The sequence below is a fragment of the Engystomops pustulosus genome, chromosome 1 (genome assembly GCF_040894005.1).
Source record: "Engystomops pustulosus chromosome 1, aEngPut4.maternal, whole genome shotgun sequence".
Lineage (NCBI taxonomy): Eukaryota > Metazoa > Chordata > Amphibia > Anura > Leptodactylidae > Engystomops > Engystomops pustulosus.
Genome location: NC_092411.1, coordinates 150,120,632 through 150,132,143, shown reverse-complemented (window position 1 = coordinate 150,132,143; position 11,512 = coordinate 150,120,632). Strand labels below are relative to the sequence as shown.

General features: G+C 39.4%; 1 protein-coding gene across 2 annotated transcripts in view; it reads left to right on the top strand.

Moving 5' to 3' along the window:
• The first annotated feature begins 445 nt into the window (after positions 1-445).
• Positions 446-11,512, top strand: part of CELF5 (CUGBP Elav-like family member 5) — a 73,698-nt gene continuing 62,631 nt past the window's right edge. The window contains exon 1 of one of the 2 annotated variants that reach the window (XM_072110642.1): positions 446-801. In XM_072110642.1, the coding sequence (XP_071966743.1) occupies positions 540-801 (262 nt within the window). In that variant the 5' untranslated portion in view covers positions 446-539. The remainder of the gene's footprint in view (positions 802-11,512) is intronic. The other variant, XM_072110649.1, reaches the window with a different exon arrangement.

The following is an 11,512-nucleotide window of genomic DNA, read 5'->3' as shown; positions in this document are numbered from 1 at the left end:
CCAGCCTTAGGGCGTATTCACGTGATGCATTCCAAAGGCTTCAGCCTTGATCACATTGCGTTTTCACTGCATCTGCTAAAACAAAGTGTAACCTCAGCGCGTGATCAAGGCTGAAGCAACGCATGGTGTGAACGCGCCCTCATTGTAATGTGGGCCCGTGCCCCGCATCTTTTACCACCCTAGCAACGCCCCTGGTATCAAGTGCTGGCTCTGACTTCTGACTACTTCTGACTATTGGGATGGGGTGTTTTACCTGACAACATCCTGTCCTAGTTAATACATCTTTTGATTTTTTGCGTCCTCCGCCTCATTGTCTTGGAGTGGTCAGCTATAGAAGGAGGTGAATATTAATTGTGACCTGTGAATGATCAGATGCACGAGAAATAAGCAGTAGCTTTTCTTATGTTCCCAGAAGCGGCCAGCAGGAGGCGCTCTTACGTTCCGGCTGCTGGATCATTGCTGTTGAGGTTTTCACTCACACCCCAGTTTCCAGCTGAGAGCTCTGCCTGTGACTGATCCAGCCTACCGAGGGGCTGGAGATGGCCAGACTGACGGAGAGAGAGGCGAGGAGGCAGCAGCAGCAGCATCCCCCCCAGCAGCAGCCCCGAGCTTGCCCCATGAGCGGCCCCGAGCCCCCTGTTCAGCAGTCAGACAGCATGAAGGACCTGGACGCCATCAAATTGTTTGTGGGGCAAATCCCTCGCAACCTGGAGGAGAAGGACCTGAAGCCTCTCTTCGAGCAGTTCGGCAAGATCTATGAGCTCACAGTGCTGAAGGACCGGTACACGGGCATGCACAAAGGTGAGCGAGCCTGCACCCCAGTCACACACCTGCTGCCCCTTCCACAGTCTCACCCTGCCATACTACACTATGGGGCATTCATACCCTTCTATATTATACATTAGGGGTATTCATACCCTGCCATACTACACTATGGGGCATTCATACCCTTCTATATTGTACATTAGGGGTATTCATACCCTGCTATACTAGAGTATGGGGCATTCATACCCTTCTATATTATACATTATGAGGTATTCATACCCTGCCATACTACACTATGGGGCATTCATACCCTTCTATATTGTACATTAGGGGTATTCATACCCTGCTATACTAGACTATGGGGCATTCATACCCTTCTATATTGTACATTAGGGGTATTCATAGCCTGCTATACTACACTATGGGGCATTCATACCCTTCTATATTGTACATTATGAGGTATTCATACCCTGCTATATTAGACTATGGGGCATTCATACCCTTCTATATTGTACATTAGGGGTATTCATACCCTGCTATACTACACTATAGGGCATTCATACCCTTCTATATTGTACATTAGGGGTATTCATAGCCTGCTATACTACACTATGGGGCATTCATACCCTTCTATATTGTACATTATGGGGTATTCATACCCTGCTATATTAGACTATGGGGCGTTCATACCCTTCTATATTGTACATTAGGGGTATTCATACCCTGCTATACTACACTACGGCCATTCATACCCTTCTATATTGTACATTATGAGGTATTCATACCCTGCTATACTAGACTATGGGGCATTCATACCCTTCTATAATGTACATTATGAGGTATTCATACTCTGCCATACTACACTATGGGGCATTCATACCCTTCTATAATGTACATTATGAGGTATTCATACTCTGCCATACTACACTATGGGGTATTCATATCCTTCTATATTGTACATTATGAGGTATTCATACCCTGCTATATTAGACTATGGGGCAATCATACCCTTTTATATTGTACATTAGGGGTATTCATACTCTGCCATACTACACTATGGGGCATTCATACCCTTCTATATTGTACATTAGGGGTATTCATACCCTGCTATACTAGACTATGGGGCATTCATACCCTTCTATATTGTACATTAGGGGTATTCATACTCTGCCATACTACACTATGGGGCATTCATACCCTTCTATATTGTACATTAGGGTTATTCATACCCTGCTATACTAGACTATGGGGCATTCATATCCTTCTATATTGTACATTAGGGGTATACATACCCTGCTATATTAGACTATGGGGCATTCATACCCTTCTATATTGTACATTAGGGGTATTCATACCCTGCTATACTAGACTATGGGACATTCATATCCTTCTATATTGTACATTAGGGGTATTTATACCCTGCTATACTAGACTATGGGGCATTCATACCCTTCTATATTGTACATTAGGGGTATTCATACCCTGCTATACTACACTACTGTCATACCCTTCTATAATGTACATTAGGGGTATTCATACCCTGCTATACTACACTATGGGGCATTAATACCCTTCTATATTGTACATTAGGGGTATTCATACCCTGCTATACTAGACTATGGGAAATTCATACCCGGCTGTATTTTACATTGGGGGGCATTCATGCACAGCTATGTTATACAGATGTTTATTCCTTCTACATTATGATGCAGCACATCCCTGCTGTATTGTACATTTATGGGGTATTCATACCCTGAAGTATTGCACATTACGGGGTATTCATACCCTGAAGTATTGCACATTATGGGGTATTCGTACCCTGCTGTATTGTACATTTATGGGGTATTCGTACCCTGCTGTATTGTACATTTATGGGGTATTCGTACCCTGCTGTATTGTACACTATGGGGTATTCATACCCTGCTGTATTGTACACTATGGGGTATTCATACCCTGCTGTATTGTACACTATGGGGTATTCATACCCTGATGTATTGTACACTTATGGGGTATTCATACCCTGCCGTATTGTACACTTATGGGGTATTCATACCCTGCTGTATTGTACACTTATGGGGTATTCATACCCTGCTGTATTGTACACTTATGGGGTATTCATACCCTGCTGTATTGTACACTTATGGGGTATTCATACCCTGCTGTATTGTACACTTATGGGGTATTCATACCCTGCTGTATTGTACACTTATGGGGTATTCATACCCTGCTGTATTGTACACTTATGGGGTATTCATACCCTGCCGTATTGTACACTTATGGGATTTTCATACCCTGCTGTATTGTACACTTATGGGGTATTCATACCCTGCTGTATTGTACATTAAGGTTGATTCAAACCCTGCTGTACTGTACATTAAGGGGAAATCATACCCTGCTGTACTGTACATTAAGGGGAAATCATACCTTGCTGTTTTGCAGATTAAGGGGCATTCATACTCTGCTATATTGTAAATTGATGGGTGTTCATATCCTGCTATACCACATTATGGGGCATTCAGACCCTGCTATACTGTGCATTAGAATGCATTCATAACCTGCTGCATTGTATATTAAGGGGGATTCATACCCTCTGTACTGTAAATTAAGGGGCTTTCATACCCTATTGTACTGTACATTAAGGGACATCCATATTCTGTTCATAATGAGATATTCATACCTTACTACAACCTGCATAATGGGTTATTTATACCTGGCTATAGTGTAAATCAAGGAGTTTTCATGTCATGCTATATTGTACACAAAGGGACAGTAGTAACCTGTGTGCATCCAGGGGCATTTAAACTTGCCATACATCAGATGTATTATATTGTGCCATATAGTAAATTCAGAGGCCTATACATTGCATATTGTACATCAAGGACTTTCATACTCCCATACTGTACATCTATGGGCATTCCCACTCTGTCAGACTGTACATACCCCATCATACTAAACATCTAAGACTATGCATGCTATACCATTCTATATAAGTATGAATACACAAGAAGCCAGATATTCTTACTTTGTTGCTGCTCCATCAGGGTAGGAAATAGAAAAAATACCATTGGGGAGAAACCATTTTAAAACTTAACTTGTAATGGGGACTAATAAATATGAAGTAGACAGGCCTCAGTGATCTAATATATAAAGCTGAGTGTATGGTTGTGTATGTATGTCCATGTCCATAGAAATCTGCACCATCACCAAATTTTGCACAGTCGCTCTCTGTGACTCGGGGAATGTCATAGACTAGGTTTTGAGCCAAATTTTCACCCCATGCTTTCCAAAATACACTTATTACCTACCATATACAGGAGCCATTGTTGTGGCAGAAGCTGAGCTGTGATTGGTTGTTATTCTGCCACAGTTCATTAATATGAGATCTGAGCTTTGATTGGTAACTATAGGCAATGAGTATAAGACTCTTGTGTGAGGTAAGCTGGATAGCACGGAAAGAGAAGCGGGGAGAATAAGTGGCAAGGAGTGTGAGTGGCAGTGAGACAGGCAGGGAGAGATAAATGCATAAATAGATATATATTATTTTTTGTTAACCGATTCTATTTTGTAAGCTAAGAGCAGTTATTTAATATCCCGGGCAATGCCGGGATCTACAGCTAGTATATAATAAAGGAAATCGGCAACTGAGTAAGCTCTACATGTACCACTGATTGTGATGCATAAATATAACTTGGATGCTCAAAAAAGGAGTGTCAAGAATCTGATATATACACCAAGTAACCTTAATTAATAAATGATAATAATAAAGATCTACTGATATCTTAATGGACACCTGCAAGAATAAGTGTAGTATCCTCGTGGGGACCGAAGAGCACCAGAAGCAGGAAGTTAGAAGTAAAGGTAGTATAATAGAGCAGGTTAGGAAACAAGGTTGGACAGGGCAACACAAGGTACACTAGGTAGACAATATTTTCAACATCCTAAAGCATCCTTGGTAATTGGGAAATACCCTAGTGTCCCCTAGTAACCTCAACTGAGAGTGGCAATCCTAATCGATTGCCCATCTGACCAGAACCTATCCCTAAATGGGCACTCTGTCCCTAATCATCTAGATCCAATGCTGGTAAAGCCCGGATGATAGTGGATCAATGTGTCCCATAAAGAGAAGAATAGGTCAATGCTTACGCTTAAGGGCAATGTTTATGGTTAAGGGCAATGACCTACAATGCATAAGGGTAATTACCATCATAAACTGTGATAAGTCTTTAAGTTGTCCGCTTAGAGACCACATCCAACCCACTAACCAAAAATGTATACATGGATGAAGACCACAAAAATAATAATATAAGCCAAATTGCCAACCTAGAACACAAATGAATAGACCTGGTCTATAAGAGACTCCTTTGTGTAAGAAGCAAGCAACGCATAGCATCCATGCCAAACCTAAGGAGGAGAAGTGGGAAAGATGCCCCACGCGTATCACTACCAACAGTAGCTTCTTCAGGGTTGATCAGTGTATGTGTCGCTCAGATTTAAATACTAAAATAAAACTTTCAAATGCCTATCAGCTGTGTTGTCTCATGTGTGGGTAATGGCGCTGCACATGGTGAGCATGTTCCTGCTGCGCCTGCGCAAGAAAGAATAACTTCCAGTGTCTGGGTCAAATTCTAGCGCATGCACATATTGGGCCAGTGTGCAATACAATATCAGCCAACCTAACAAACCGTATCAAAGCGTGTGCATAGCTGAGATACAAGCGAACATTATAGATTTTGTATACGAATACTTGCACATATGTGTGTATGTATAAATATTTATCTGGTGAAAACGCCATAATACATCTTTTTTTATATACGTTCCAAATTAAAAAGTGCGATGACTAGAAAATAAAAATATTATACTGAAAAATATGAATACAAATGAAAGATAAAAATTGAAAATTGATAACAAAAATAATATATAGAGGCGGTCCACTACTTAAGACTTACAGACGATGGATGTTGGTGATTTACTGTACTTTAGTCCCAGGCTACAATGATCAGCTGTAACAGTTATCAATGGTATCTGCAATGAAGCTTTATTGTTAATTCTAGTTTTTATGACAAACCAAAAGTTTTAAAATCCAATTGTCACAGGGACGAAAAAAAATTGGTCTGGGGTTACGATTATTATATATACAGTTCCCACTTGCATACAAATTCAACTTAATAACAAACCTACAGAACCTTGTAATCTTGTAAGTAACCCGTGGACTGCCTGTACATACAGTGAAAATGATAATTTATCTAAAACGCATAATAATGTAAGACAAGCATACACATATCCACACAGCAAGCCATTCACACATGGGCCTGTATTCATGCACAACTGCAAGCACCCTCCTTATGTATTAAAAAAGCATAATTAGTATAACCATATACACCAATGAGCAAGGTAATCTAAAACTTCTATATATTCAAGTATATTGGTTTTGGTACACATCATCCAATAGACCATGGACAAAAAGAAAAAGCTGGGGGAGATGGGGTAGGGAAGAAGAGGGAAGGAATCCCCAATGCAGATGTCCATGACAAATGTCATCCACTAAAAGTTAAACAGATGAAGAATCCCTCCAAAGATGTATGCAGGATTTCTCAAGGAATTTCATAGAGGATATATAGTTATACAGATCTGCACTCCAGGATTCCAAACAAGCGGCATATTTCTCAAGGAATTTCATAGAGGATATATAGTTATACAGATCTGCACTCCAGGATTCCAAACAAGCGGCATAGTACAAAGATCAACACAGATCCAATGATAAATATCTAATACAGAAAAAAATGCATGGAGTGAAAAACTATATAGTGAAGTGGGGAAGATGGATACTAATCATGACGAGTGAATGATAATGAAAGAGTAGATGCAAGGAGGGAAAAGAAGAAAAAATGGAAGGGGAAGGGAAAAGGGGGGGGGATCTTATAATATGTACAGGGGTATTTATTACGGATGCCAATATTGCACTTTCTCCTCTTAACTTGGGAACACTTCATCCCATATTATACCTCTTGTATTTTCTGCTTGCAGTACTTGCCATTTTATTCTTTCCCCCATTCCTGCTTTCCTTCACCACCCAGAAAGGGGATACTTTGGATATTGTTCTGGAAGCTGGCATCCTTTTCTTACATCCCACTTTTCTCCCGCTTCCTTTCATTATTTGATTTGTTTTATATTATTTACTCCAGGGGACATACAAATTACAAAGTAACTGTATGATGAATTTTTATATCAATCTGAACAAACCCCACATAAAATTCAACCAAACATTGCAATTCTTCAATTTGGCTGAACTTATTAGATGATAAGAAATCAATCCAGCTACCTCATGTTTTCACTATTACATTTATACAGCAATATGCCCCCTCCCACATATCTACACAATCATATATGCACTGTGCTTACATTTCTTCATGTTGAGCCTAGTGTAGGCCCACTTCTCCGTCTACATACTAATCCATTCAAGCAGTAATTTTCCCTAACCTGTACTGACATGCCAATAAGAGGAGCAGCGTACTTGCTACCTTTATGTACATTTTTACAAATTGGTAGAAATCCTGCATCTTCTCTTAATAGTGTTATCCATCCCTTCATATCGGCTACATGTGTATGAAATTTATGGTGGAGACTATTATCAGCCAACTTGGTTTCTTTGATATTTTAATTATGCGTTCACACTATTCACTTACTATGTTTGACTTTATGACTTCTCCTTTTATGAGTATTTTATAATCTATGAAATAAATTTTTGAGGATACTATCTCATGTTTTATTTAGTTGTTTAATCATGTTACATATCTGTTAAACACCAGAGAAGCTACATCTCATCGAAAAGTTTTTAGGTTAATGATAATCTCTAATGTCAATGTTGTATGTAATGTTTTGACCTACAGCTTGATTTACACATTTTCACTATAATCTTTTTATTTCTGCAAACCATGTGGACTCTAGTTATGCAAACATTTAGGAACAAGGGCAATTCTTTAGGGATTATGCTTTGTATTACTGCACGTGAGCTGGAACAGGACCCCATTCTACAGATTGCTGGGGGTCTGTTCTGGTCACCAGTGGGGGGCCCAGCAGTCGGCCCCTCACCAATCAGCTTCAGAGAATGTATAAGGATTGATTGACATAGTTCTCCAATATACTTGTTAGCAACTGGATATATTAGTCAGCGACTAAACAGCCAGTTACTGAAGTTGAAGTGTTTAGCAGGTATGAGGATGTATTCTACTTTTAACAAGGGTCAAATTATGATAGGTGGGTGGAGCATCTTCAAAATGTCTGGTTTTGTATTTTGGTTTGTACTTGCCAAAAGCAGCCACAGAAAGGACCACGAGTAACCCATGAAAGAATCATGGAGCCCCAAGACTGACTGATGCATACAGTGCCTGAAATGGGCATGTGAGCACCAGCAATAAAAGACCTAGTCTGATGCATCATTTACCTCTTCTGTTAAACCACATGGGTGGTCTTACTCTTGAGCATCAGCAATAGAAGAAGGCCTAGTCTGATGCATCACTGTGGGTGATGGCACAAAGTGGTCTTACTCTGTATTATGTTATGGCTGATGGTTTATATGCTTGGATGCTTTGATTCTGTTTTTAAACAGAAATTTTGTCACTGAAATGAGTGTTTCGGTGCACAGACCATGCCCCACATTTAACATGCAAAGTCCAGCAGAAGTGTGTTGCACGCCCCATGTTAAAGGTGCACCAAAAAAAGTTAGTGCGCTCTGTCAGGGTAGAGCAGGGGGTGCCAGATTCATGAAGAACGGGTGGCATAATTCATCTGGCGCCCTCTGCACATTACACAGGTAAACTGCACACAGTGCATTTTGCACTTTTTTAGTATATGTGCCCTGATGTGGAAAATCCTTATTTTTTCGATGTATTCCTAGTTTTTGTTTAAAAATCTACATCAAGAAAGTGTAAGCCTGATCTTGAAACCCTTAACTGGTTCAATTTTTGTCAGTATAGGCGATCATAATCTGAGTATTTATTCCTGTGTGGTGTGCAAATTGTCATTGGCACTCCTTTGGGTACACAGAAACACACCCTTACATGGCTTTGCTTTTTCTTCACTTGCTTTACTACGTACCTGTCACATGCAAGTATTATTACACCATCCATCAGTGTTGATGGAACAAGGCCCTGAAGATCTATTTGCCTTTATTTTACTAATCAATAACTTGTTTTCTTCCTACCCCCTCCCTGCTGCTGCCTTTCGCTGTGTCTCTTGTTTCCAGTACTGGTCTCCTATAGGGTGTTTAGAGAGCTAAATGTTTGTTGCTTTAATTGTAGAACAGTGCATATTTTTTAACGATTATATAACCATCTCCATGTGGCATATGTACATCCCACCTTTCACATGCACTTTCTATGCCACTCTACCCCTTGAGTGATTCTGCTTTCTCGTATACCTTTACTTACATTGACACCCTAAATTAGCCACAACCCTCTATTAAATTCTCAATGTTTTCTTCTGGCCACTTTCCAAGAAAAGTTTAAAAGGGTTTTCCAGGTTGTTGCTTCAAGTAGCTCATTAATAGGTTATTGGTGGGAGTTTAAACAGACAGTCTCCAGGTTACGTACAAAGTACCAGAGGTGGCTCTCTGAGCCCTTTCTTAGGCACTTAGGCCATCTCCCCAAGACATAGTTCACAAAACAATGAATCTTCCTGCAGTCCCAGGCAATTTAAGAGATACTGCTCTCAGTGCTATTTTAAAGTGACGCTGTTTGGAACTGCAAGGAAAGTGAGAAGGTTTTGACAGAACTTTGAAGGTCCTCTCGTTGGACCCACCATTCTTCTTGTACAGAGAGACCCTGGAAAAGAAGCTACAATGAGTCTGAATTTGCCCACCTTCTTTCAACTGTATTGGTGGCCTTCGGGGGGCCAAAATGATTGAAATATGTGGAAGAACAGGTAGCAATAAGTTACTGCTTAAAGGATATATGATAGGATCGATCAGACAACCTAGGGTTAAAGTACCCTAGGGAGTCTGAAAAATAGTAAAGGTAAAAATAAAAAAAAAGTTTAAAAAAAATTATAATAAAAAACCCTAAAAATTCAAATCACCCCTGATATAAATATTAATAAACAGTAAAAATCATAAATACATTAGGTATCGCTGCGTCTGAAAATGCCCGATCTATCAAATTATAATAATGTTTTTTCACTGCATTTAATCCTGTAACAGAAAATAGCGCCCAAAGTTGAAAATGGCAATTTTTTGCCATTTTGAAAAATATAAAAGAATCAACAAAAAAGTGATCAAAAGGTCGCACTGTTCTAAAAAATTATAGCAATGAAAACGCTATCAAAAGTCGCAACAAAATTACACCACCCACAGCTCCGTACAACAAAGTATGAAAAAGTTATTGTGCCAGAAGATGGCAAAACTTTAAAAAAACATAAAAATTTGTACAGGAGGTTTTAATTTTTTTAAATGTATGAAAACATTATAAAACCTATACAAATATGGTATCCCCATGATTGCACCGACCCAAAGAATAAAGTAGACATGTCATTTGTGGCGCACAGTGAATCCAAGCCCACAAGAAAACGTCGCAAATGCGCTTTTTTCACATTTTCACCATATTTGGAATTATTTTTCCCGCTTCCCAGTACACGGCATGGAATATTAAATACCGTGCACTATGAAGCGCAAAAAATAAGCCATCGCATAGCTCTTTATGTAGAAAAATAAAAAAGTTTTAGATTTTTGAAGGTGGTGAGTGAAAAATGGAAGTGAAAAAACTAAAAGGGCCAGGTCGTTAAGGGGTTAAAGAATTTATGGAAATGCAAAAACAAAAATGGGCATCAGTTTTATTTACTGAATTGTATATAAATTGTTCTAAAGCACAGACTAAAATGTATGTGAGAAATTTGTAAAAGGACACTGATCAAAATTGGAGAACCCTTTCAGATATCTTCAAGTTCTTGATGTTAATCTGGCACCTGGTGCTAATTTTCTGACATGCCCTATTTACCTAGCAGCCTAACTTTCCAGTGACTTTGCAAAAATGGTGTGCCATTCCAAAGTCACAGAATTGTTTGAATAGGCTGACAGAAAAGTGGCCAAAATCCAAAATTTTGTTATAATCATAATGTTCTGTTTTTTTGTAAAATACAGGTTTTGTGTTGAGAAGAGCTCATCTTCTCCATTCTGAGTTACTAGACATCACTAACTAGTTTAACAAAGAACGAATATCTAAATAGATTAGCATATTTACAAGTACATGTGGCATCGGAGGCTATTGTAGAGGGAATTTGAAACAGACAAGCAATGATGAAAATTCTCAAATTTCAGTGATGTTTACACAGTAAAGATCATTTTAACCCCTTGCTTTACAAATTACTGAGTTTTGTTGCTGTCTTAGCTCATATCACTCAGTGATGGTCAGTGTAAATTCCCAGAGTGTGGGTGGGGACTCTCTTAGCAGACATATTATGATCCCTCTTGTACTGTGAGAAACAGAGTGCTACAGTGTAGTTAGATTATCAGGGTACAGGTTTATATACACTTTCATTTAAACATTGTACTAGTGTCTGACACACAAAGAGAAAAGAGACAGATCAGAGATAAGTATGCATATTACAATGCTGCTGCTGTTTGCTGGTATGAGGGAATGTGTATCAGTGTGAGCTTGTCCTGGAATGCAGGGGGGGAAAGGCCACTGCAGGGAGCAAAGAAGAGCTCCACACCCCAGCATCAGGCAAGATGGCTGCCAACCCTAGTCAGACGATCCAG